This window comes from Lithobates pipiens, unplaced genomic scaffold (assembly GCF_037356315.1).
Source record: "Lithobates pipiens isolate NorthernLeopardFrog02 unplaced genomic scaffold, aLitPip1_a1.2 Scaffold_19, whole genome shotgun sequence".
Classification (NCBI taxonomy): domain Eukaryota; kingdom Metazoa; phylum Chordata; class Amphibia; order Anura; family Ranidae; genus Lithobates; species Lithobates pipiens.
The window spans coordinates 387,511,607-387,539,584 of record NW_027507764.1 but is presented as its reverse complement, the minus strand read 5'-3'; the positions used below and the strand labels follow the sequence as shown (position 1 = coordinate 387,539,584).

At 45.3% G+C, this 27,978-nt stretch overlaps 1 protein-coding gene across 5 annotated transcripts in view; it reads left to right on the top strand.

Annotated features, from left to right (window-relative positions):
• Positions 1–339: 339 nt before the first annotated feature.
• TIMM21 (translocase of inner mitochondrial membrane 21) overlaps positions 340–27,978 on the top strand; it is an 83,795-nt gene continuing 56,156 nt past the window's right edge. Inside the window, exons 1-3 of one of the 5 annotated variants that reach the window (XM_077492369.1) lie at positions 351–811; positions 13,157–13,207; positions 26,217–26,314. In XM_077492369.1, the coding sequence (XP_077348495.1) occupies positions 580–811; positions 13,157–13,207; positions 26,217–26,314 (381 nt within the window). In that variant the 5' untranslated portion in view covers positions 351–579. Of the gene's footprint in view, positions 812–13,156; positions 13,208–26,216; positions 26,315–27,978 lie in introns of all 5 variants that reach the window. The other 4 variants (XR_013277639.1, XM_077492373.1, XM_077492372.1 and 1 more) reach the window with 4 other exon arrangements.

Here is a 27,978-nt window from a genome sequence, read left to right as displayed (position 1 = left end):
TTCTTTACATTATCCTTGAAAATGACAATACAGTGCTGCTAATGGCAGTTCCAATGGCAGAAATGAATGGCTGTATCAGACTGTGTACAGTACGCCAGGAATCAGTGAAGTGCTTTGGCATGAGATATTGCTGAACACATTGTCTTCCCTCCCTATTTGACTTCTGTGGGTGTAAAAAGATGTCTGCTTAGCGACTTCAGACGGTAGACTTAGTGTGGCCGAGTGCGGGGTGTAACAAGATGGCCGTGGGAGAACGTCACTTCCGTTACGAAAACTGGCAGGTCGCCTAATCGGACGGAACACCCGTACATAACCCAGCAAGATCACACAGGTCACGTTCTTTTCTAAAGTCGCCTAAACTTCCGCCTGCTGAGTGCAGAGGATGCCGGGAATTGTAGTCCTGGGTGCTCAGGGGAGACTAGAGGAGCGGTGTGAAAACTACTACTCACATCATCCTTTTCTTCCTCGCAGAGGGGCGTGCCTGCATATGTCAGTAGTAGGCAGCGGCGAAGACCGGTCTGAAACAAGAGTTTAGTAGTGCAGAGTCCTGTCGTGATCAGTAATAATAGAAGTGCTGCGATGATTGTGGCTGCCTCTCTATGGAGGGGTGTGGTGGGCAGACACAGTATATTGCAATGTGTGAGGAGAGGGTACAGGGCGGCATGGGCCGGTTTGGGGTGCTTGGACTGTGTGAGAAGAGCTCCTCAGATGTGTGTGAGATCCCTGAGTACGGGGAGAGTCCCACTGACAAAACACAAGAAGCAGGGTGGAGGGCAAGAGGAGGATGAGGCAAGGGCTGAATTGAACAAAGGTATGTACTGTCACCTACCATTCGTCTATACAGGGATTGGTCACCTCCAGGCAGTCCCATTCCAAAGGCTTGAAATTGCTGACATATACAAAGCTGGGGGTTTCTGCAGTTAAAGTGGAATTCCAGGATTAACCCTAACTGCTTGTGGATCGCCCTATGTAGATATACTAAAACGGGCGGCCGCTCTGTGCTGCATCAAGTAAATGTACGTAATCATTTCCAGGTGCGGGGGGCATACATGCCGCCCCATCTGTGCTATCATTCGGTAAAGCACAATTCGGTCATCCGGTTCCCCCGTCAAAGATTTAGGCTGTTTTCACACTGCAGACCCCGCTAGCGGCCGAAGAAAGGGTTAAAACCACTCATGTTGCTGCGATTCTGAAGCGCTGCCCATTCATTCCAGTTAGTCAGGGGTGGTGTAGGAGCGCTGTATACAGTGCTCCTACCCTGCCCCAAAGATGCTTTTTTTTTTTTTTTTTTATTCCCTGTCCTGCAGGCGCACCGCTCCAGTGTGAAAGCACTCAGGCCTTTACAATGGGGTGGCATGGCAGGCACTTTTCAGGGAAAACTGCCTCAGTGAGAAAGTAGCCTTACGGTGAGGTAGAGCTGCACGATTAATCGTCAAGAATCGTTATCGGGGCGGTGCGGCCGTCGGCGATAAAGTGCCGCTATTTTTAGCGGCGCTTTACCGTCGTTTTAGCAGCGGTCTGCAGGCGCTAGCGGGCAGTTTTAACCCCCGCTAGCGGCCGAAAAAGGGTTAAAACCGCCCCCTGAAAAGCGCCGCTTTGCCGGCGGTATTGCCGCGCTGTCCCATTGATTTCAATGGGTAGGAGCGGTGAATACACCGCTCCTTCACCGCTCCAAAGATGCGGCTAGCAGGACTTTTTTCACCGTCCTGCCAGCACACCGTTCCAGTGTGAAAGCGGCTGTTTTTTTCAGGCGCTATTTTTAGCGCTGTAACGCTTGAAAACCGCCCAGTGTGAAAGGGGCCTTAAAGTAGTGTTGCACAGAAGAAAAAAATAAATAAAAAAAAAGATTCCTTTTTTTTTTTTTTAACATATCTAAATGCCTGTTGCTAGGGGGTCCCTCGTAGTCTGCCTCCTTCAGTGCCTGGGCTGGTGACATAAATTCCCCTCGTCGCAGGAAGGGCTCAGCTCTACCCCCTCCCTCCTGTCAGACATCTGGGACACGTGACAGGTCCCAGATGACTGTGCGCCAATCACGGTGCCGCTCGCGCATGCGTAGTGGGTGCCCGGCTGTGAAGCCACAGCCCAGTGCCCACAGTTGCAATGCCACGGAGGGGGGGACGTGCGGGGCTTTGTCCCCCCTCATCGCTGGACCCTGGGACAGGTAAGTGTCCGATTATTAAGTCAGCTGCTGACTTTTAATTTTTTTTTTTTTTTTTTATGGAAACTCCTCTTTAACCACTTGCTTACTGGGCACTTAAACCCCCCTCCTGCCTAGACCAATTTTCAGCTTTCAGCACTGATGCACTTTGAATGACAATTGCGCAGTCATACAACACCGTACCCAAATGAAATTTTTATAATTTTTTTCCCACAAATAGAGCTTTCTTTTGGTGGTATTTAATTACAGCTGGGAGTTTTATTTTTTGCTAAACATACAAAAAAAATGCAAAATAAAAAAAATTAAAAATCATGGATAATAGTTTGTTATAAAATTTTGCAAACAGGTCATTTTTCTCCTTCATTGAAATGCGCTGATGAGGCAGCACTGGTGGGCACTGATAGGCTGCACTGGTGGGCACTGATAGGCTGCACTGGTGGGCACTGAGGCTGCACTGGTGGGCACTGATGGGCACATAAGGCAGCACTGATGGGCACAGATAAGGCGGCACTGATGGGCAAAGATAAGGTGGCACGGATAGGTACCACTGATAGCTGGGACTGATGGGCACTGATAGGTGGCACTGATGGGCACTGGTAGATGACACTGATGGGCACGGATATGTGGCATATGAGGTGCAGCACTGTTATTGAGGCAGATTGTGGGCACTGATAGGTGGCACTAATGGGTGGCACTATGGGCACTAAGGGGTGGTACTGATGGGTGGCACTTTTACTTTATTTAGGTGGCACTGGCAGGGGGCAGGTGGGCACTGATGACTTGGCCGTGATCGGGACTGAAGTTCCTCTCACGGCCACCGGTGATCGGCTTTTTTTTTTTCTCCTTGCGCTGTCAGTGCGAGGAGGAAAAATAGCCGATTACCGGCTGTTGTGATCACATGATCAGCTGTCATTGGCTGACAGCTGATCACGTGGTAAGGGGTTGGGATCGACCCCTTGCTCCGATCTGTGATCAGGCGAGTCTCATAGACTCGCTGATCACAGAGTGCGCCCCTCAGGGGGCGCGCAGGCCGCTCGTGCACGGGACAACGTCAATAGACGTAGTCCCAGCAAAGGAGGTCCGCGCTGTAGCTGTCATTCGGCTATAGCGCAGATCTCAAGCGGTTAAGTAGAAACATTGTAACAATTTGTCACAGGAATAGTGTTCGTGTGTAAATGATGAAAGTTTAAACACTAAACCTTTTTCGGACATTTGGTTTCAATTTAAAATCATATATATTTTTTTTTTTTGCTAGAAAATTACTTACTATATATATATAATTTTCTATTATTTTTTTTTTACGTGAAAAAAGAGGTGCAACAGCGCTAGAGTAACCAGAGAGAGAAAAAAAACAGCAGCAGCATATAGGGCGACAAAACCAAATACAATAAGATAAAAATTTATGTATTAGAATCCATAATCTCATAAAGACCCAGAAAAAACATTGCTCAAATGATTGCAGGGGAAAAAAGGATTATTGAAGCCACTAGTTGTTGAACACAACAGTGTACATGCATGAACTCCAAAAAGTACCCAATCACCAGATGACAAGCAATAAAGGCAGTTGGATAACCCCAACCTAGGACCCTTATGCTTGCAGATGTCCACACCAGGTGTAATTACACACTACGTCTGTCCGGGTGTCCGTATGTTTTCACATATTGCTCAAGAAAAAGAGAATGACTTGCATTGTTATCTTGGTGGGCTCTGAAAACAAAGGAATAAGCAAGAGGTAGATGAGGTAGACAAATTATATTCCGCTGTACCGAAACATGCATGCTTATTCAGTTGCCCCCTCTTGCACTGCAATCTGTCCAGGCCAGTTGTGTGTGTGTGTGTGTATAATGTATATGTGTGTACCGTATTTATCGGCTTATAACACGCACATTCATTTTAAGAGCGAAGTTTAAGGGAAAAAACGTAAATTTTAAATAAGGAACTTTGAAGCAAAATAAGGGTCAGTGCCCATCGGCAGCCTCAGCATTGCCATCAATGCAGCAGCCTCAGCATTGCCTTCAGTGCGGCCTGACTGATAGCCATCTGCAGCCTAGAGAATCTCCTATGATAGAACAGTGGTCCAACGGTGGCCCAGGAGACGGGACTTCCTATTACAGAGGCCGCCAAGTAAACAGGAGATTCTCACTGTATGTAATCTGACTGCGCTCGTCCCGCCCCCCCCCCCCCCATCCCCTCCAAGGCAGCTAAAATGGAAGTATTGGCGTATAACACGCAACCGCTATTTGCACACAATTTTCATTGTAAAAAAAGTGAGTGTTATACGCCAATAAATACAGTATATATCATTTTTTTTTAAAGTAGAGACCGTAGAAAATAAAATGGTGGGTGTTGCAATATTTTATGTCGCACTGCATTTGCACAGCTATCTTTCAGATGCAATTTTATTTTGGGAAAAAATTACTTTAATGAATAAAAAAAAAAAACATAACCAGTAAAGTTAGCCCAATTTTTTTGCATAATATGAAAGTTTTTACATCACAAGAAAAATTATCTTTTTATTCTAAGCAAAAAAATTGTTATTCTTATTTTGGCCAGAATCGTGCAGCTCTACAGTGAGGGGAAAAACCTATTTGACCTCCTGCTGATTTTGTACATTTGCCCACTGACAAAGAAACAATCAGTCTATAAATTTAATGGTAGGTTTATTTTAAGTCCCAAATCCAGATCTCAAATTTTGTGTGTCGGAAATTCAGATGGAAAAAGTCAGATGGAGCCTACACACGGTCGGAATTCCCGATAACACGCTCCGATCGCACATTTTCTGGCGGAAAGTCAGACCGTGTGTATGGGGCATTCCTGTGTGAGGATATAGAGCAAAGTATCATAGGATGTGTAGTTCAGAATGCTGAAGTGACTCTGCCATCAGGACTGACCTGAACTCCAAGGAACAGAATGCTGAGTGCACAGAACAGACTGCTGGCAGAGGATATAAAAAGGGCTGGCGCAGCCTACATCAGCCTCTCTGGACACTGGTTTGACTCTGCCAGCAGGAGGTCGTGTGACAGGGCGTTTGATGATTTGTGGCCTAGACAGCGGGGAGCTGGACAGCCATACCCAGAGGGATCTCTGCGGACAGTATCGCTCCATCAGTGCAGTGGATTGGTGGATGTTTCGAGTCATCCAGAGGCACCTGCAATTAAGATTCCAGTGAGCTGTGGCGGTCACCTTTTTCAAGACATAGAGAGAGAGTTCCGGCTGGAGTCTTCTCATCATCTGCACCTTTATCTAATCCATCTGAGATTTGGAGTGGTGAGCAGCCATAGCCCATTTTATAGTTAACCACTTACCGACTGGCTCATGTACATATACGTCGGCAGTTTGAAGATGGAGATCTCAGTAACGGCAGCAGCTGCTGCCACAACCGAGGTATCCATCTTTAGAGCCGGCGGTTCCGTTTACAATAATGGTGGTCTCTGCGGCAGATATGCCGCAAGATCACCGTTATCAGCGGCGGGAGAGGGGCCGCGGCTCTCCCGCGCCCTCCACCGCTTACCGGAGCCATCGGTATCGGCGGGTCCTGTTGCTGGGTATGGAGACGAGTGAGGCTAAGATGGCCCTCACCCGTCTCTATACCATAGCAGGGCAGAAGCGACGTCAAAACGTCACTTCTGCCCATACTTAAAGGCACATTTTTCTGTTGTCATTTTTTCAAATGACAAATTGTGTTCTCTCTTATATTCACCGATCGACACAGCTCCTCTCTGTAACAAAATGGGTTGTCAGCCCTATCACTGGAGATTACTAGGCAAGTTGTAATACAACACTTCAGAACTTTTAGTTCCGCCCATGGGGCGGTCCCTAGGCTACAACCCCACAGCCTGCTCAGGCAGAACTCAGTTTTTTTTCTTGCCTAGTGAGGAGATAAGACGTAGGAACCCTGCGGGCCCATAGGTCCGTGTTTTTTTTTTTGATGCAGAAGCTTGGCTTTTTGCGCAAGATGAATGATCCTGTGATCTTCTATCAACAGCCGGCTGGGTGACAGGCTGGTTCACTTATCCTTGTAGTCTCCCCAGTCCAGCCATCGAGCGTGTGCAGGTCGCAGCTAAGGCTCGGCAGGCAACGACATACCTCGGCTCCAGAGGTGGTCGGTGAGCTTTATGCTCCGGGGCGTACATATGACCGGGCTACTGATGTCTGCGTTACAGTATTCCGAGGCCAGTAGTCTTCTCTGTACTGATCATTCCACATGTACCGTGGAATGTTTCCCAGCTTCAGGACTGGTAAGTACAGCTCTCCCTATGTGGCAGGGTGGAGCAGCTGGGCATTCCCTGGGAGGTGGATTCGGGGGGCCCCCTCACCCCCTCTCTTCTCTCCCCTGTCCCTAACTCCCTCCTTTCCCCCCTCACGGGGGGGGGGATGTACATGTGCTGAGCGGTGTGTGTGTGTGTGTCTGGGCTCTGACCTGGGGGTTTTAGCTGTGCTGGGTGTCTGGGTCCTGAAGCTTATTCCCGCTGGATGCCTTTGTAGTCATGCCCCTGTGTTCGTGCAGCCATGTGCCTGCCACATGTTCTCTCTTGTCCCTCATATCGCTGTTCGGCGGCCATTTTAAGTATGGTCAATGGTCAGACTGGCTTCAGTCGGCCATTTTCCTGGTGATTCCCTATTGCGAACACCGGCAGCCATTTTCTTGTATCCGGACCACGTTTTTCTGCTCTAGCAGCTGCCCCTGTGCCCTCTGCTTCCTGTTTGGTCATCACAGGGCGCTGGGAAGGTTATCCTGTGTTCTGAACACGTGTGTTTGATCGCCCACCGATCGTGCGACCGGCCGGCCACCGACACAGTTGTCTGCTATCTGCATCTGGGAGCGCTGGGGATCATCAGGCATTGAGGTAATACAGCGCGGAACGGCCCAGGGTGGTGAGTCCAGCGGGTTAGAGCCCCTCAGCCAGCGGCAGCAGGAGGGTGGGACTGTCGCTGTCCTAAGTTCCCTTCGGGTCACCTGCAGACTGTGCGGTCCTCAATTAGTTTGTTGCCAAGATAGAGGCGGTACGTGGGAAGAAAGGTGCTACAAAGCGCCCCCCCCCCCCCCCCCCGTCCTCTGACGCAGACTCGGGTCCTGCTGAGGCCGGTGACCCCTGTTCTGTCTTGTCAGATGACGCTGACCAGGACCTTTTGGACAGTGAGGATGAGTCCCCGTCCAGGTCTGTGCGCGACAAAGTGCTAGTTGGAGCACTTATCACAGCTGTGCATGATACCCTGAAGATTCAGGAGCCAGCGGATCCCTCTGCTGATGTGCCGGTCCCTTTTGGGTCCCGCAAGCCAGCACGTTCACCTAAGGTGTTCCCGTATTTGACTTATTTCAACAAATTCATCTACAGGGAATGGGGTCGCAGGCAACGGACCTTTTCGGTCCCCAAAAATTTGGAGGTGCGTTACCCCTTTGATGAAAGCCTTCTCAAAAAGTGGTCGGCTCCTCCGGTCGTGGATCCCCCAGTATCTAGGTTAAATAAAGTAACCACGATCCCGGTGAGGGGACTCCTGCATTCAAGGATCCCAAGGACAGGAAGGCCGCGGCGGTGGCTCGTTCCTTGTTTACAGTTGTGGGGTCAGCCGTGCGACCTGTACTGGCATCCGCACTGGTGTCGCAGACACTGACTGAGTGGGCAAAAGTATTGCACCGCGAATTTGGAGAGCAACAGGCCTCCCCTGTCTGCGTGGAGCTAGCAGACCAACTAGCGCAAGGCCTTAAGTATGTCTGATGCGGCCCTGTATACTCTCCCTCTGTTATCCAGGGCTTCAGTGTCAGCTGTGGTGCTGAGGCGCCTGATTTAGTTGAAATGCTGGTCTGCTGACCAGGCATCCAAGAAAGCCCTGACGGATCTTCCCTTCCTTGGCGAGCCTCGCTAGATGACATTATTAAAAATTCCACTGGTGGTAAGAGTACACTACTCCCACAGGCCAGGAAGGCTAAGGAGCCACGCCGCAGGCAAGGGCCCTCTTTTTCCGCTCACAAGCGGATTTTTCGTACGCCCGGTGCTTCAACAAAACGTCCCCAGCCCAACGGACGGTCAAAAACATCCCTGGACCTGCAAGCCTAACAAGCCTGCGAACAAAAGTGCTAACGCATGAAGGTTTGCCCCCACCCATTTCTCGGGTGGGGGGTGGCCTTCGGGAGTTTGCAGACCGGTGGTCCTCCTGGTTGTCCGACCAATAGGTCTGCGATCTGATTCCACAGGCTACAAGATAGAGTTTCTCTCTTGGCCGCCAAACAGATTCTTCCCTTCCAGCATACCCGGTTCGCAGGGAGGTCCTGTTGGGGGCGGTAAGGGACTTGCTGAATCAGGGGGTGATTGTACCGGTCCCGGAATCGGAACGCTTCCAGGGATTCTACTCAAATTTGTTTGTTGGTTCCCAAGAAGGAAGGGGTATGTCCGATCTTGGACTTGAAGGCCCTCAATCACTTTGTAAAAGTGCAGAGGTTCAGAATGCAATCAGTTCGCTCAGTAGTCGCTGCACTCCATCAAGGGGACTCCCTGGCGTCCTTAGACATCCAGGATGCGTACCTGCACATAACCATATGCCTTCGGCATCGAAAATTTCTGGGTTTGGCAGTCGGGGATGCCCATTACCAATCTATGGCTCTTCCCTTTGGCCTTGCATCAGGGATCGCGGTCGTGGGCTACCTGGACGATCTCCTCCTGAGACCGTCTTCTGCCTCAGAATTAGAGGAGGATGTGGCGATCACCATGCAGGCCCTGCAAGAATTTGGGTGGCTGTTGAACCTAAAGAAGTCGGTGATTGTGATGACCCAGCATCTGGAGTACCTAGGTTTGCTGTTGGACTCCAGGGAAGTGAGAGTTTTTCTCACTTCAGACAAATTGCACTCTCTCCGATCTGCGATAAGGCAGTACCTTATGCCCAGTTCCACACCAGAGTACTGCAGAAGGAGATCTTGAAATGGGACAAATCTCAGTTGTCCCTGGATTGAAAGATCCAGGTGAGCCAGCCAGTCGGGGACTCTCTGATCTGGTGGTTGAGGTCCCCGGTGATTCAGTCCGGAAAATCGTTCCTTCCTCTGAGATGGACGGTGATGGTCGACGGAAGAATCCGAGTTGCCGATCAATCTGCTTGAATTGAGAGCGATCAGGCTGTACCTCCACACATGGCCGATGAGTCTTCAATGGCGTCCAATCGGGATACAGTCGGACAACGCCACGGCCGTGGCGTACATAAATCACCAAGGGGGAACAAGGAGCTCCGCCGCTGCTCGGGGGGGTTGCTCACATACTTCGGTGGGCAGAGCGACACGTACCAGCCATGTCGGCCATTTACATCCCGGGGGCGGAAAATTGGCAGGCAGACTATCTGAGTCGACAGATGCTGGACCCAGGAGAATGGGCATTGCATCCGAAGATATTCAGGCTGCTGTGCCTGAAGTGGGGCACACCAGATGTGGATCTATTGGCCGTTTGTCTCAATCAGAAGGTGCCAAGATGTGTGTCCATGACGAGAGATCCGTGGGCAGATGCGTCAGACACGCTGGTGACTCAGTGGGATCAGTACCAGCTGATCTATGCCTTTCCTCCACTGAAACTGTTGCCACGTCTGCTTCGCAGAGTGGAAGCCGAGGGGATTCCAGTAATCCTGGTTGCCCCAGATTGGCCTCGGCGGACCTGGTACGCAGACCTGGTGCGTCTGGTGGCAGACGCTCCCTGGCGACTGCCGTTGCAAGAGGACCTCCTATCTCAAGGTCCAATCTTTCATCCTGCTTTACCATCGCTGGCTTTAACGACATAGCTATTGAGTGCCAGGTGTTCAGGAACTGTGGTCTGTCAGACTCAGTGATTCCAACGATGTTGAGGGCATGGAAATCTTCTCGGAAGATATACCATCGTACCTGGAAGGCCTACATCTCCATGTGTGAGGAGAAAGGGTGGCATCCCCTTTCCTTTTCCATAGCAAGGATCCTGCTGTTTTCTCCAGCAGGGAGTAGACCAGAGATTGGCATTGAGCACCATGAAGGGGAAATGTTTTTTTTATTTTTTTTCCCCAACGACCCCTGGCATCGCACTCCTTAGTGAGTACCTTTGTTCAGTGGGTACAACATGTTGACCCTCCGGTGCGCCCACCGTTACCCCCATGGGATTTGAACCTGGTGTTGTCTGCGCTTCAAAAAACGTTGTTTGAAAATATCAGGGAGATTCCCCTGTTGACTCTTTCCCAGAAAGTGGTCTTTCTAGTGGCCATCACGTCGGCCAGGAGGGTTTCGGAATTGGCAGCCTTGTCCTGCAAGTCTCCTTATCTGGTCATCCACAGGGATAAGGTAGTATTGCTTCCGCAACTGTCCTTTCTACCGAAGGTGGTCTCAGCTTTTCATATCGATGAGGACATTGTATTGCCATTGTTGTGTCCTAAGCCGAAGCACCCCAAAGAGGTGGCCCTTCACGCTCTCGACGTGGTTAGGGCTCTGAAGGTGTATTTGTCTGCCACGGCTCCCTTTCGGAAGTCAGACTCACTGTTTGTTTCGGTGGCTGGTCCTAAGAAAGGCATGGCGGTCTCGTCGGTCACCATTTCCAGGTGGATCAGACAGATTGTAGTACAAGCTTGTAGTAAGATTGTAGTACAAGCCTACGCCTTGAAGGGGCAGGTGCCCCCCTTTCCAGTCACGGCCCACTCTACAAGAGCAATCGGAACGTCTTGGGCCTTCTGACACCAAGCGTCTGTCGCTCAGGTGTGTAAGGCGGCGACCTGGTCGTCTGTCCATACGCTTACCAAGTTCTACAGGTAGACGTCAGTGCATCGACTGATGCCTGTTTTGGTCGCAAAGTTTTGCAGGCGGCCGTGTAGTTGCAATTGAGACTTTTCCTGGTTTTAAGATAAAAACGCAGTACTGTTTTGTTAATGCACTGTTGCGTTACATCTGCAATGTTGCGGTCTTGGGGATCACTCCTGTTGAGGATGCACGGTTATATGGTGGAGTTTTTCCACACACTGCTGTTTTTTTGTGGGTTTAGTTTCACTAGTTCCCACTTGCCATGGTGGATGAAGTTTTTATGCTGTTTTTTTCCCACCCCTCGTTTGGCACTGCTTGGGGATGTCCCATTTAGTTACAGAGAGGAGCTGTGTCGGTCGGTGAATATAAGGAGAAAATAGGATTTTTGTACTCTCTGTAAAATCATTTTCTCTGTAATTCACCAACCGACACAGCACCCACCCCTCCTTTTTCTACGTTATACTGCTTGTTGACGTACTGAAGCTGCTGGGAGCAGTGAGGAGGGTTGATAGCAATGGGTCCGCCCCCCTTCGGCGGGATTTGAAGTTCTGTGTATTGTTTACCAATTTTGCCTAGTTTCTCCTAATGGCAGGCTATACAGCCCATTTAGTTACAGAGAGGTGCTGTGTCGGTCGGTTTATTACAGAGAAAAGGATTTTACGGTGAGTACAGAAATCCTATTTTTTTTTTAATGGTTTTTCATCATTTGCCATAATTTTTGAGATTTTTAATATAAAAAAAAATAGGTCACCTTTTAAAAACGCTTATAAACTAAAACACAGCAACGGGGCTTTTGCCGCGTTTGGCGTCTGGAACGTGGAAAACTTTTGCGTCAACCTATTTTTTTGCTTCTGGAAAAACAAGGTTAAACGCAACTGCATAAAAACGGCAAAAACGAGACTGTGTACATGGACGCATAGTGATAACATTGAATGAGTTCAGGGGCAGTTGAAAAGTGTCCAACTGCCTCTGAGCACGCGTTTAACAGCGTCTCGTGTGCATGAGGCCTAATACACCACACACATACAACACACCGCACGCATACAACACACACACACGCACAGTCTTTTAAAAAATTGGCAGCTGCAGCTCTGTACCTTCTCCATGCTGGGTACTGCACTCTAGGAGGAGGCAGAGAGCAAAGTGCACACTGCTAGACCCCTCTCCTTTGCTTTCACTTTCACAGTAAACAGCGTCCCTGAGCTCCTGCACATCGGCTGAGTGGCCTTATTTAGCCACCGCTGGGGAGAGGGGGACTTTGCAGCGAGACCCCACAGGCTGACTGCAGCATGGGTGAGGAGGGAGGGGAGGAGGAGAGAGTAGGAATGACACCCCCGTGATGGGCGGCACTGGGGGCGGGGCCAAGCCCAGCAGGCCGGCCCCATTTTCGGCACCGTTATGGGCGAAAAATCTCTTTCGGCTTTTTGCCGAAAGGGCCATTTTCGGCCGACATGTTTCGGCAGCCGAAATTTCGGTGCATCCCTAATATGTATGTGTGTGTGTGTGTGTGTGTGTGTGTATATATATGTATATATATATATATATATATATATATATATATATATATATATATATATATATAATGTATATGTTTACTATAGTATCAAAAACAAGATGTATGCATATATATCGTGATATCTCTCTCACATACATACATACATACATACATATTTTATCTCTCGATCTATAATCTACTGTCAATAATGGAAGCACATTATATATGTGTGTGTGTGTGCACACACACACATATATAATGTGCTTCCATTATTGACAGTAGATTATAGATCGAGAGATAAAATATGTATGTATGTATGTGAGAGAGATATCACGATATATATGCACACATCTTGTTTTTGATACTATAGTAAACATATTTGAACTGTTTCTTTAATAATGTGTGCCCTTGCGGGGGTACCGCTACATTAGCAAAAAAAAAAAAAAAACAGTGGTGATTAAATTACAGCGAAAGAAAGCTCTATTTGTGTGAAAAAACAAAACAAAAAAAAAAAAACTTTAATTTGGGTATAATGTTGCATGACTGCACAATTATCATTCAAAGTGTGCCAGCGCTGAAAATTGGCCTGGGCAGGAAGAGGTAAAAGTGTCTGGTATTGAATTTGTTAAATTCTGATATGATGTGTTACTGTACTTTGCTGTACTCCCATCTTCTGTCTGTATATTATAGTCAAAGAACCTTCTAAAATGACTTGAACAAGCTTAAACACAAAGTAATGTATGCATATAAGTATTTTCTTGTTTTTTTTCAGGGCTGGATACTGTTTTTTACGGTCTGTGTATTGTTTTGGTCGTTCTTTTCGGTAAACGCACGTTTTTCATTTGTGTTTTTTTTTTTTTTTGTTTGTTTGTTTCAGAGATTTACAAAATGCAGAAAAAAAATATGTAAAGTTTCAGACAAGCAATGCATGAATAGACATGTCATATCTGTGTGACACTTATTCATCAGTCACCAATAAGGAGCCCCCTGTGTACACTAAATTGTATGACAAACACCAAAGAGACTAGAGATTAGAAGGGTAAAGAGCAAGATAGAAGGTAGTCAGGAAAAATGTGATGGGTCGCACAATGGGGTAAGAGGGGGGACCCGCTGGTGGTGGGTTTTTTTGTTTTGTTTTTTTCTTCCTGAATAGAGTGAGCTTTTATTTCTATAGATCAATTAGGGAGGGATTGATCAAAGCCATTGGGCAAGTAGTATTCAAGGTTTCCAAACCTGCTCAGATTTCCTCACTGTGTCATTAAGAATTGCAGACATCTTTTCTTTCAAGAGGTACAATGCCAGTTTACGTTTCACCGAGTAGTAGTTGCAAGGTGGGTAGAGGACCACCATGCTCTGGCTAGGACAAAAAACGCCAAAAACACCAGTCTGCAGAGGTAACAACCATCTGCAGCAATATACAATGGTCAGCTTAAGCAGGATTGCAAAGCGGCTGAAAAAGTAAAGAAGATATAAGTATATCCTACAGCGCTTGCAGCACCTCACTGGAAATAACCATGTGTCCTGGCCAAATCACAAACACTCAAAACTCACCTGGTTAAGAGGTAACCTAGCGTGGGAGTGGTCCAGAGAGAGAGCCTATCACGGATCAATACTAAATTGAATTAAGACACCTGTGCTAAATGAATAAGTCAGGGTGTTTCGAGCGGGCCAGCAATCGGAAGTCCTTCCGAACACCTAACAGACTCGGCCGGCAAAGAGTAACTGCCCACAAAGATGGCCAACCCCCGGCTAATGTGGTGCCCGGCATCACCAGAACACATCCAGTGACGTCAGGCGTCAACAGAGCCGACGACACAACGCTAAGGGCAGCAACTACTGGCAAGAAGGAAATCGCCAGTGCGCAGATGTCAAGGGGCAGAGCCAGCCTCTCGATCAGTGCGCATAACAGCGCTCTCCTTCCAGGGAGAGATGCCTACCGGATGGGGATAAATACACCAAACCTGAGGCCCCAGTGTGCCGGGATGTGCCGACAAGCCACGACTTGAAAAAAGGGGAGAATAGCTGCCTAACTACATGAAAAAGATGTAATTCTGAGCAGTAAAGATGGTCATTTTATGTGAAGTATAGTACATGTAACAAATGGCAAAAATCACATTATTTATAAAACAATATATAGAATATATTTATACCCATATATTTGCACGTGTTTCACCTATCTGTCACTTAGTGTCTTCTTATGTATTCTTCAACTAGAGATTGTTTTATAAATAATGTGATTTTTTTTTGCTATACAATTATGCTTTTTCTCATATTTATCTGTTAATATTATGTTCAGAATATGTTTTTCACTGGCGTTTTACTTTGAATTATGTATATATTTTTTTTGTTTTAGAAGTATGTAAAGATGGGACCCCGAGATTTTCCTTTTATTTGCTGAATTATTTGTTACATGTACTATACTTCACATAAAATGACCATCTTTAACGCTCATAATTCCAACTTTTTGATGTAGTTACTTAGGCAGCTATTCTCCCCTTTTTTCAGTTTGTGGTTTGTCTGCGCATCCCGGCACACTGAGACTATTTATCCCCATCCGGTAAGCATATCTCCCTGTAAGGACAGCGCTATTATGCGCACTGATCGAGAGGCTGGCTCTGCCCCTTGACATCTGCGCACTGGAGATTTCCTTCTTGCCAATAGTTGCTGCCCTTAGCATTGTGTCGGCAGCTCTGTTGACGCCTGATTTCACCGGACGTGTTCCGGTGATGCCGGGCACATTAGCCGAGGGTTGGCCATCTTTGTGGGCGGTTACTCTTTGCCGGCCGAATCTGTTAGGTGTTCGGTGTAAGTGCAGCAAGGGGGTGGAGAGGGTGTAGCGTGTTCACTTTTTAATTCTTTGTCAAAAGGAAAACACTTAAAGGAGAAGTATAGAGAAAGCTGTTTTGGCTATACTTCTCCTGCAGGTCACAGGAGTGCAGTTAGTTTTACACTCCTGTTTTTTTCACCTGACAGCAGCTAAAGTCTGCTGGCAACTGACGTCACTGAAAAGACCCTGACCATATGGTCGAGATCCACCCAAATGCCAGGACCAGCAAGCTGCTGGGAGACCGAGCCAGCTGCTCCCGCCCCCTCCAGAGCCCGGTGCTCCAGTGATCATTGGAGGGGAGAGCAGAGAGCTGGAGGCTGAGCGTCATGGCTTCCTGCTCAGTGGAGGGGGAGAACTGAGTGATCAGCAGTGTTTGATTTCTCAGTTCTCACTGCTGAGACAGCGAAGGACAGATGTAGCATTGGATTGACACTGCATCCACCTTGGCGAGTTTAATTTTATTTATTTTTTAAAGTCCATATTTCTCTTTTAAGGAATAAGGGTAAAGATATTTAAATATTGCTCTTCTTTGCATCTTTCTCCCATTTTGCTATTGTGGATATTCTGTGATAGACCCTTCGCCTTCCATTTTTCTTTAGTTTGTCCATAGAGAATTTGAGTTCCCCATTTAAGCCTTTGTCTGCTGTAAACCTCCATCACACCAGTTGCATTGAACCAACAAACCCGTCATGAGAAATATTTAGTCTGCCATTGTATAAACTCAAAGAAAGGGTAAGTGGCTCTGTTCAGAGGTGGTGCATGTAAAACGTGACCCTATAAATATGTATGAAGTAGGGATGCATCAAAATTTTGGTCGCCGAAACATATCGGCCGAATATGGCTTTTTCTGCATTTTGCTGAAAGAGAATTCTTGCCGATAATGGCGCCGAAAATCACGCATGCGCAGTAGCGGTGGGAGAAACTTCGGGTGACGTCACTCGTTCTGTGGGCGGCTTGCACGTTCCTCGTGGATAAGACGCTGCACTCGTAAGCAAGTTACCTGCTGAGACTCTGGCACCTTCCCTGCGGATGCTCCTCGTGCTTGTGAGACGCTGCTGGGACCCGAGAGACGGCTTCATAGAGTGCTGCACATAGCATACTCAAGTACAAGAGTGTGCACTGTCCCTCCTGAATGGCTACCATTACTACTATTCGCCGGTGAGCAATGCATTGCCTTTTTTGCCTTACTTAAACCGACAGAAACAATCCAACTAATTTTATTTTACTATACTACTGAAACTGTCATATTAGTCAAACATGTATTACTTGGCCTTTGTGCCATGCAGTATGGTATTAAATATGTCTGTCTGTCTGCACTGCAGTACTTCTGACCTGTAGCAAAAATAATATTATATATAATAAAACTGATTTGAAATGGAATGGCATGCTATTTATTCTGTAGTATACTATAAAATTAAATGTATGCCCTTGTCATTGAATCTGTCATTTTGTCACAGTATAGTTAGTTATTAGTTATATACAGTACACAGTTTTTACATCTAGCAGGGCGGCGCTAGTTGTAAGAAAGTTGGGGTATATACAGTACACACTGACATGACAGCAAGCACATGATTTTTTAAAACATGACAGTACGCAATAAATATATAATAACTATATATTGCGTACTGTCGTGTTTCAACAAATCATGTATAACTTTGTTATAATAATACGCTGACAAATTCAATGACAACAAGCGCATGAAGTTATAGTATACTACAGAATAGCTCAAAAAAATTTAATATAGCATGCAATTGCAATTTGCAAGCAATCCATTCCATGTCAAATGAAATTTAATCAGTGCAATTATATTATCTTTTTGGTACAAGTCAGATGTACTGCAGTGCAGACATAACTACCTTGCATGGCAAGAGCTGCAGCGTTTAAAAAAAAAAAAAGTGATAGTTTATTTTTTAAAGCTGCCTCCTGGGGTTTAGCTTTTAAATTGATTTTGTCCTCCCCCCCCCCCCCCCCTCAGATTTCTTCACTCCCACTATAGATCATTCTATGCTATTATTCTGCGCTACCAGCAAAGGTGGACCATGTCTGCAGTGTGGAAATATTTTAAAGTTTCTGATGAAGACCCCCAAATTTGCAATCTGTAGTCTTTGCTCAGCAGAAATTTCAAGAGGGGGTACAGTGCTAAGGCATTTTTCAACAACAGGTTTGATACACCACCTGAAAACACATCATCCAGTTCAGCATTCAGATTACAAGAAAACAGTGCCAATACCAAAAAGTGACTCAGGCTCAAAACCATCTGTGGCCATGGTCTTTGAAAAGGTTAAAAAATTTGCAAGGGACAGTCCCAAAGCTCGTGCCATAACAGATAAAATAATGCAATTGCATTAGACGACCAGCCATTCTCTGTTGTGGGGGACATTGCATTCCTTGGATTTGCTCATGCAACATATTGAGCCGCGTTACTCACTACCAAGCAGACGCTACTTTGCAGATACCTATCTACCTGAATTGTTTTGCAGTGTTAGAAAACACGTTCAAGAGCTCATGCCTACCGACATCACAGCAATCAGTTTTACTACCGACATTTGAAGTTCAGACATCAGTCCAACGAGCATGCTTTGCCTGACAGCGCAGTGGATAGATGACAAATTTCAATTGCAAAGCATCCCACTTAACGCTCGTGAGTTTGTTGGATCACATACTGCAGCAGCAATAGCTGACACTTTAAAATCCATGCTTGACACTTGGCACATTGAGAAGTCTAAAGTGCATTTGCTTGTCCGAGATAATGCGCGGAACATGGCAAAGGCAATGGAGGACAGTGAACTTAAAAGCATACCGTGTATGGCACACATGCTGCAATTGGCTGCGAATGAAGGATTGCTGAGTCAGCGCACCATATATGATATTGTATCAAAAGGAAGAAAAATTGTGGGTCACTTTTAAGCATTCTCCGCTTGCTTATTCCAGATTACAAGCTTTGCAGATACAGTTTGGAATGCCACCGAAATGACTGCAGCAAGATGTAGCCACTTTTTGGAACAGCACCTACTATATGCTGCAAAGTCTTTTTGAACAAAAGCGTGTTTTAGCTGCATACATTGCAGATTACTAGCTGCCGGCAACACTGAGTGCACATCAGTGGATGTTAGTTGAAAATAGTTTGTCTCTTCTATCTCCATTTGAACAGTTAACAAAAGAAATAAGCTCAACTAATGCTTCCATTTCTGACGTTATTCCCTTGATTGCCGCACTGTAACGTCTGCTAGGAAAAGAGATAGAAACAGACCATGGCGTAAAAACGGCTAAAACCACTCTACTGGAGGCCGTTACCAACCGGTTTCAAGACACCAAGTCCAATCCTCTGTACTGCATTGAAACAGTTCTAGATCCTCGATTTAAAGAGCATTATTTTAATGTTGAGGAAAAAAGCAGCATACACGGGAAATGATATAGGCACAAATGGAGGTGGTGGAGGCATCTGGTGAAGGAGTTTTGAGGTGTAGCACAGAGGGAAGTGAGAAGAAATGGTTGCATACAAGTGAAAAGGAACACACTCCCTCCATATCTGATATGTTTGAAGAAATTTTACATGAATGCACCCCGGACCATAGCAGTGCCACAACAAGTGCAGCTACCCAACAGCTGGACATTTATTTAGCTGAACAGCCTATTGCCAGAAGTGACAATCCCCTTGCATACTGGCGCATCAATAAACAACATTTTCCTTTGCTTGCACAGATTGCACGCAGATATTTATCTGCCCCAAGCACCAGTACATAGAGTGAGAGACTATTCAATCTAGCATCTCATATTCTTGACAAGAAGAGAAACCCTCTCTCCTATGAGAAAGCTGAACAATTTTTGTTCTTAAAGTGAAATCTGCCACTTTTACTGAAATAGATTTATAAATCCGTAGCCTAGACCAATTCATTTAACATGTTGTTGAACAAAGTAAATGAATTGGCATTGGACTGTGCTATTGTACAATTGGAACATACAACCTAGTATGACTGACTACCAGTATGTTCCAATTGTCTAGTTGTGCCATACTGCCATTAGTTGTTCATTGTAGTTCTACAGTTTTTTGCACTTCTTCAATTTAAGAGAGAACTCCAGCTTTAGTACTGTACACACATACATAGTTTGTTGCTGTTGTGCCAAACTATGTCTCTCCCTAAGCTTTCAGCCTGCTGCATGTGCAAAACTGTATGTTCTCTATCTGTGGCTGTCTACATACTCCAGTACTATACACTTTACCACACTGTGTTCCAGATATGGGCCGAGACTTCCAGAAACAGACTAGTCTACATTGCTTGCTGTGATTGCCTGAGCACCGCTGCTGTAGACCAGACTGTAGACTGTGTTCCGGGATGTACTCTCCGCTCATACCCGGGGTCCGGAACACAGTGCGTTCTACTGGATGACTATGTATGTAACTCGCAGCTACATACACTTTTATCGCACATGCAGCCGCTGACACCTTAGGGAGAGAACTTAGGGGGAAAAAAATAAAATTACTACAGTTCTCTCAAGTTGAAAATAAAATAATTATTATTTATTGCATTTAGCATACTTATTCTGTTTCACAGTATCTGTAAAATATATAACAGCCTTCTGCCTTATTATGTTATTCTTTAGACATAGTTTGTTGTTGGGACAAACTATGTCAGTCATTGTCTGTCTCTCCCTAAGCTTTCACCCCACTGCATGTGCAAAACTGTGTATTCTGTGTCTGTGGCTGTCTACATACTCCAGTACTATACACTATACCACACTGTGTTCCAGATATGGGTGGAGACTTCCAAAAAAAACAGACTAGTCCAGGGCTCGACAAAACCTGGGCGCCAGGTCGCATTTGCGACTAGAATTAGCGACCTGGCGCCTGGGGCAGCACAGCTGGGGGTATCCTGTCTCCGTGGACCCCCCCGGCGTAATCGCGTCGGGCCGCTCCGCCGGCGGGCAGTAATTGAGGCTGCGGCTTTGAGGCCTTCTGCGGTCCTATGATTCCCTCTGGAATCTGACGCCCTCTTGTGGTGGCCGTTGGTATGACAACCAGCAATGCTAATGGAGCTTCCTCTGCCGGTTTTTTTATTACCTGCCTATCTTCTTCCCTTTATTTAGAACCCCCTAAACTTTATATATATTTTTTATTCTAACACCCTAGATAATAAAATGGTGGTTGTTGCAATACTGTCTGTCGCACCGTATTTGCGCAGCGCACTTACAAGCGCATTTTTTTGGGAAAAATAATTTACTTAATAAAAAAAATAAGACAACAGTAAAGTTAGCCCAATTTTTTTATTTTTATTTTATATTGTGAAAGATAATGTTACGCCGAGTAAATTGATACCCAACATCTCACGCTTCAAAATTGCACCCGCTCATGGAATGGCGACAAACTTTTACCCTTTAAAATCTCCATAGGCGACATTTAAAAAAATTCTACAGGTTGCATGTTTTGAGTTAGAGGAGGTCTAGGGCTAGAATTATTGCTCTCGCTCTACCGATCACGGCGATACCTCCTATGTGTGGTTTGAACACCGCTTTCATACTTTTTTCACTGTTCTTTAAAAAAAAAAAAAAATAGTGTCCCTTTTTGTTCTTATTACAAGGAATGTAAAAATCCCTTGTAATAGAAAAAGCATGACAGGTCCTCTTAAATATGAGATCTGGGGTCAGAGAGACCTCAGATCTCATATTTACACTAAAATGCAATTAAAAAAAAAAACTTGGCTCCTAACTTGTTAAGCTGGCTCCTAGATTCCAAGCAAATTTGTCAAGCCCTGGACTAGTCTACATTGCTTGCTTGCTGTGATTGGCTGAGCACCTCTGCTGTAGACCAGACTGTAGCCTAGTCTGTGTTCCGGGATGTCTCCGCTCATAACCGGGGGCCGGAAAACAGTGTGGTCTACTGTATGACTATGTATGTAACCCGCAGCTACATACATACACTTTTATTGCACATGCAGCCGGTGACACCTTAGGGAGAGAGAACTGAATTACTACTAGTTCTCCTGATTTAAGTTGAAAATGAATAAAGTCTAAGACTTAAGTCTTCTTAGTCTTAGTCATATTTTTTTTTTTTATATAAATATAAAAATAAAATTTTGTTATGGTTCAATGTGCACTGACTGCAGTCTGCACTGCAGGATATGCTGTAGTAACTTTAATTTATAATTTTGTATTTTATTTGATTTTATGATTTTATCTTCTGTGTCCACTGTCCAATTTATTTGGGTTGCTTTATTAAAATACTGTTATTTACATTACTGGACTATTCTTTTATTCATAAAATTAACGATTCAGTTGAATATGAATACTAATGATAATATAAGACAATTTTATATAATTCTTCTTATATATAGCCATTCGGTGCACCCCTAGTATGAAGTATAAATATCCACTATGACCAATGTGAAAGATAAATAATAAATGGTACATTAACTGAGCTATTCTAAGAGCTCTATATAGTGCAATTGCTCTTTTTTTTTTAAAGTGACATGCACATTCAAAAATAAGGAATGTGTATCAATGAATATAAAAAAGTAGATGTGAAATATAATCATGAGTTCATCAAAATTCAAATATCAGTAATGTCCATGGGCAAAGTACCAAAAATAAAGTGACGTGCTAAATCCAAAAGTGCATAAATTGCTCAGCAGTGAAACAACTAATATATATCCAGAAAAAAGAGAGAATTTATGATGTGCTCAATCCAAAAAGTGACAGTTTGTAATGGTAATCCATGCAGCACAAAATAAAGTGATTGTTCGGTGCTCCCCTCCTTCTATGTTCCCCTCCTTCTATGTTCCCCTCTTGTATCTGCACTCACCAGAGTGCCTCACCCCTGCAGGGGTAAAAGGCGTAGTTGTTATATCCGAATCGCGGTGTCCCCCTTTCCGGGTTTTTCCCCTGGTCCACAGTGTTTATCCAAATGGAGTAGATCCGGTTATCCAGGCAGGTTTTGCTCCTCTGTGGATGCTGGGATGGGGTCTTCAGTTTCTTTCCACCTCCGTGATATGGTTTATAATATCAACAGGCATTGACATATGTTAAAAAAAAAAAAGATGGAACCTCATAGTATAAATCCGTAGAACAAATGAATATTTTTATTATTAAACAGGTTGCTAGGTAGTTTTAAAAACCCAGAAGGCGCTCCAATGCTCCGACTGGCATAAAAAACAAAGGAGTTCCGTAGTTCCGGTGTGCGTTCCACACAGCGTACTCGCAAAAACAGGAATTATTGGAAAACAGGATGTGCATGTTGCGTACCAGCTATGTCCTGCCTGACGCATTTCTTCACACGGACGTCATCTTAGGCGCTGCCATATTGGTACACCGTATGCCGCTATATATTGGGTGTGCCGCTGTAGCCAATCAGCATATCTCCAATCCAAATACGGTCCATCAAAAGGCCTACTAAGGCCATGTAAGGCCCTTTGATTGAACGTATTTAAATTGGCAATTATAGAGCTCTTAGAATAGCTCAGTTAATTCACCATTTATTTATTATTTTATCTTTTACGTTGGTCATTAGTGGATATTTATACTTCATATATATTTTTTATATGGTCACGTTTTACGTGCACCACCTCTGAACAGCGCCACTTTCCCTTTCTTTGAGTTTATACATTTTCTGGATTTCACCTAGGTGAAGTTTTTAATTAGGGAGTCTGCAGTTCACCCATTTCCTAAGCATGGAAACTTGTTACTTATATTTAGTCTGCCATTGTTACCTACTTCAGAAAATGCTAGTTGCCTGGCTGTCATGCTGATGCTTTGACTTAAACCCAACTTTGAGCAAATAAAGTATTCCTTCCTTTGGGGCTGTGCCCGCACTGCAAGGGTTCATTTCTGTCTAGGGGCACAATAAAAGGAAATGCACTTACCCAATCCTTTAGCTCCTCCTGCAGCTAGACTGGTCCCCGCAGCTTTTGCTCCCTGTACTCTAGATTTAGGGTCCTGACATCAAAATCAGAACAGGATGCGTAGCCCTGCTCTGGACATACAGTAAGGGAAAAAAGTATTTAATCCCCTGCTAATTTTGTACGTTTGTCCACTGGCAAAAAATTATCAGTCTAATTTTAATATTAGGTTTATTTTACCAATAAGACAGAATAATAAAATAATCCAGAAAAATGCATTTAAAAAAAGTTATAAATTGACTTGCGTTTTAACCGTGCCCGACCGGCTCACGTCTATTTAGAATAGCACCCCTGCCCGAAACCCCATACGGGTTTCCCTTTCAGAGCCGTCAGAGGGCATGCGCCACTGGAGACATGCCTGCTGCACAGCAGGGGACCCAATGTGCGTGGTCGCGTGCACGAAATCTTTGTTCTATCGGGAGAGGAGACATGTTGTTTTTTTCTTCCTAAGTAGGAACAACGATATGTCTCCTCCCTTAGTCCTATCCCCATACGGTTAGAACATACTGAGGGAGCACACGTTTAACCCCTTGAGTGCCCCTAGTGTTAACCCCTTCCCTGTCCGTCGTCCCTTTGATGCGATGTTGTCCTGTCCCCTTAGCAGAAAAACACTCCCAAAGCATAATGTTTCCATCCCGATGTTTAATGGTGCCAATGTTCATCTTTGGGTCAGGGGCAGCATTCCTCCTCCAAACACGATAAGTTACGTTTGCCAAAGAGCTTGATTTTGGTCTCATTTGACCACAACACTTTCACCCAGTTCTCCTCTGAATCATTCAGATGTCCATTGGCAAACTTCAGACTGTCCTGTTCATGTGCTTTCTTGAGCAAGGGGACCTTTGTGGGCGCTGCAGGATTTCATTCCTTCACAGCGTAGTGTGTTACTAATTGTCTTCTTGGTGACTATGCAGCTGCCTTGAGATCATTGATGAGATTCTCCCATGAAGTTCTGGACTGATTCCTCACCATTTTCATGATCGCTGAAACTCCACAAGATAAAATCTTGCATGGAGCCCCACACTGAGGGAGATTGATAGTTATTTTGTGTTTCTTCCATTTGCGAATTATCGCACCAACTGTTGTCACCCTCTCACCAAGCTGCTTGGGTATGATCTTGTAGCCCATTCCAGCCTTGTGTAGGTCTACAATCTTGTTCCTGACATCCATGGACAGCTCTTTGGTCTTGGCCATGGTGGAGAGATTGGAGTCTGATTCTGTGGACAGGTGTCTCTTATACAGGAAACAAGCTGAGATTAGGAGCACTCCCTTTAAGAGTGCTGCTAATCTCAGCTCGTTACCTGTATAGACAACACCTGTCCACAGAAGCAATCAGACGTGTTATTCTATCTCTCACTGTTAAAATAAACCTACCATTAAAATTATAGACTGATCTTTTCTTTGTCAGTGGGCAATTGTACAAAATCAGCAGGGGGTCAAATGCTTTTCCTCCTAACTGTAAGGATGCCTAAATACAGTCTAGAGCAGGGGTGCCCAACCACCCATGGCGCCCTCCGATGTTGCCCACCATGTCTTGCTCTGAGATGGCGGGTCAGCAAGCCCAGATCGCGGGTTCCCGACCTGCCATCTCCGAGCATCGGCGAAAAGAATAGAGCTGTCACTAAAGGAAGCGGAGCCGATGCTTCCTGTATAGTGCTGGCTCCTTCACAGATGGAGTGATGCCAAATGTACTCCGCCTGTGGCAGGAAGCATGCTCTCTACTGCAGCTGTATGCTTCTGTCTTCTGTCACACTAATGCACGGGAGCCCGCAATCTCGGACACCAGTACCGGGGACACCAGTACCGAAGTCACCACCATCAATACCAGCCAGCAGTATCAGTACCAGCTAGCAGTAACCGCCAGCAGTACCAGTCAGCTGTACCAGTAGCGGCCAGCAGTACCTGTACCAGTACCCACCAGTATTACCAGCCAGCAGTATCTGCCAGCAGTACCAGCAGGCAGTACCCAACAGCAGTACTAGCCAGTAGTACCAGCACCTGTCCGTAGTACCCAACAGCAGTACCAGCCCTGGAGGACAGCCAGCAGCAGCTACCAGTTATAACCACCTGGGGGACAGCAGCAACCAGCTGCAGGAATCCTGAGGAAGAAGTGAAGATCAAGGTCAGTTGAGATGCAGGTAAAACGCTGTGCATCCATGTGAAAAGAGCCTTAGGCCCCTTTAACACAATCAGTCCGGGTCTGCCTGTTTATTTTTCGGGCGGACCTAATTGGACTCTCCATTCACCTCTATAGAGCGGCAGATGTAAACAGACCCGTGTCTGCTTACACCCGCCATCTGCAATCCGATCTGCTTAAAAAAACAGAAGGGGATCTGTCCCCTTCTGTCTGGGCAGATAAGAGGCCATTTAGGGTAGAGCGGGCTGCATCTGTGTCTACTCTACATATGCAGAGTGGACACAGACCTGCCATCCGCCCGTTACGCTCATTGTGGCCTGCGACCGGTTACCAAGTCGCTAAAGTGGCCCTCGCTCCTTAAACGGTTGGGCAGCCCTGGTCTAGGGCATACGGTCTTTCGCCAGCTCATGGGGAAGCACTGCTTGGCAGGGGAGCAAAGGATCAGGTACCCTTTTGTATAACTTGACCCTCCCTCCTAGGTTGCAAGCTCTAACAAGCAGGGCTCTCTGATTTCCGCCTGTATCGAAATGTATTGTAATTGTACTGTCTGCCCTAATGTAAAGCGCTGCGTAAACTGTCGGTGCTATATAAATCCTTTATTATAATAATCAGGTAAGTAAAACTAGTTCTTCTCTGCCCTAGACAAAAATTAAACAAAATTAACCCTTGCAGTATGGACGTAGCCCCACTACCTGCGCAAGGGATCATTTATACTTTGTCCAGAGCTGGGCTTTAAATGCTTTTTGTGTCACTGGCAAGTATAGAGAAATGTCAGATTTTTCATTCACTGCAGGGTTGTTCTTTAAATTACTGAAGCTAGGCACCTAGCATTAGCTGAAAATGGGACTTTTTAGGACTCCTCTAAAACATTTTGGGTAACATTTTGTTAAGCATGTTTATCTATCTAGTTTGAATGCAGTGTTATGCTGAGCTTTAATTTTCTAAGAAATATTTCTACAGTGACTTTATTTTATTATTGCAGGGTCAAATCTCTTAAGTAGCTTAATTACTCTCATCGATCCTTCAAGTGCTCCGAGAATATATAAACGTGCTTTCAAAAAGTGTGAGAATCACCCTGAGGTAAGTTAGCAATAAGAATGAGCTATGCCATATTGTGAGATTGGAGAGAAAATTTAGGCCCCGTGTACGCTTGCGGCAGTAACACATGACTGGGCCATGTTTTTGCCACTTATCCACCAGGCTTATTCCAGCACTCCTCTCCTACATGTAAAAATCATCATTTTTTTGCTAGAAAATTACTCAGAACCCCCAAACATTATTTATTTTTAGCAGAGACTCTGGATAAAATGGTGGTTATTGCAACTTTTTTTTGTCACCGAGTATTTGTGCAGGAATTTTTTAAATGCGATTTGTTTGGAAAATAAATACACTTTCATTAATAAAAAAATCAAAAAAGAAAAAAAAACAAAGTTAGATGTTATGCCGAGTAAATAGATACCTCGCATGTCATGCTTTAAAATTACGCACACTTGTGGTATGTCGCCAAACTTCAGTACTTAAAAATTTCCATAGGCAAAGTTTTTTATAATTTTTTACAGGTTACATTTTTAGAGTTACAGAAGAGGTTGAGTGCTAGAATTGTTGCTCTCACGCTAACGTTCACAGCGATACCTCACGTGTGGTTTGAACGTTGCGTTCACTTCTGCGTGCGAGCTCGCGGGGGTGCTTAAAGCGGAAGTAAACCCATCGATTTTAATAAGTTTAAAAAAACAGTTACATTCCCAGCATGCCGGAAATGCTATCTGTCACATTGGTTGTGCTCTCAACCAAACTGTCAAACCATCCAATGGCTGGTGTCATAACTGATCACGTGTGCAGCATCATGACAGTTGAAGATTAAACAAAGGCCAAGATGGCAACTTCCTTGGCTGAAAGCAATAGGAGGGTTTACTTCCACTTTAAATTATTATTTAATTTTTTTTACACTTTCCCTTTTAAAAAAATAAAATAAATACATTTTGATCACTTTTATTCCTATTACAAGGAATGTAAACATCCCTTGTAATAGGAATTGTGCGTGATCGCTCCTCTTTCTGGAGAGATGTGGCGTCTATAAAACTCCACATCTCTCCTCCAGGCTGGAAAGCATCGGATAAAAAGATTTTTCTTTAAAATTAACGATTTGATGCTTTCTTGCCGTCTCCCCGGTGTTGTTTACTTACGCCGGCCCAGACATGATGTCATAACGAAGCACCCGGTCCTCCGAGCTTCATAGAGATTGCCAGAGACCATCTGTCGCTAGGAAATCTTATGGCTAACTTTCGCCAGTGACAAATTTTTTCTCCGGATCGCAGATCATACGTGGGACCCAGTAGAATCACCCTCCAGCCAACTAAGAACGATAAAGCAGCTGAACAGCCACTATGATTGTTGTTACGGTTAAGGGAATTGCTGGTGGAAAAAAATATCTGAATGATGCCTGCAACTGCAGGCATCATTCAGATATCACCACTGAAAGACCAGGGCGTCCTATAATGGCCAGCGGTCGACAAGTGGTTAAGCTGCAAAACCGATGCCTCTGTGGGCAGTACCACAAACACAACCCAGACCACTAAATAGGGCTGCGCCTGGGAAAAAATAAATTACGTGATTCCCCCATCCATGCACTTGATGTGTAAGGGGGAATCCTCCTGCTGATCCTTTATATTCTGACAGCAAGGAGGCTTCCTCACTGTAAGAATAATACTGATCAAAGTGGCAAAAATCCCAACAGGGCAGTTGTA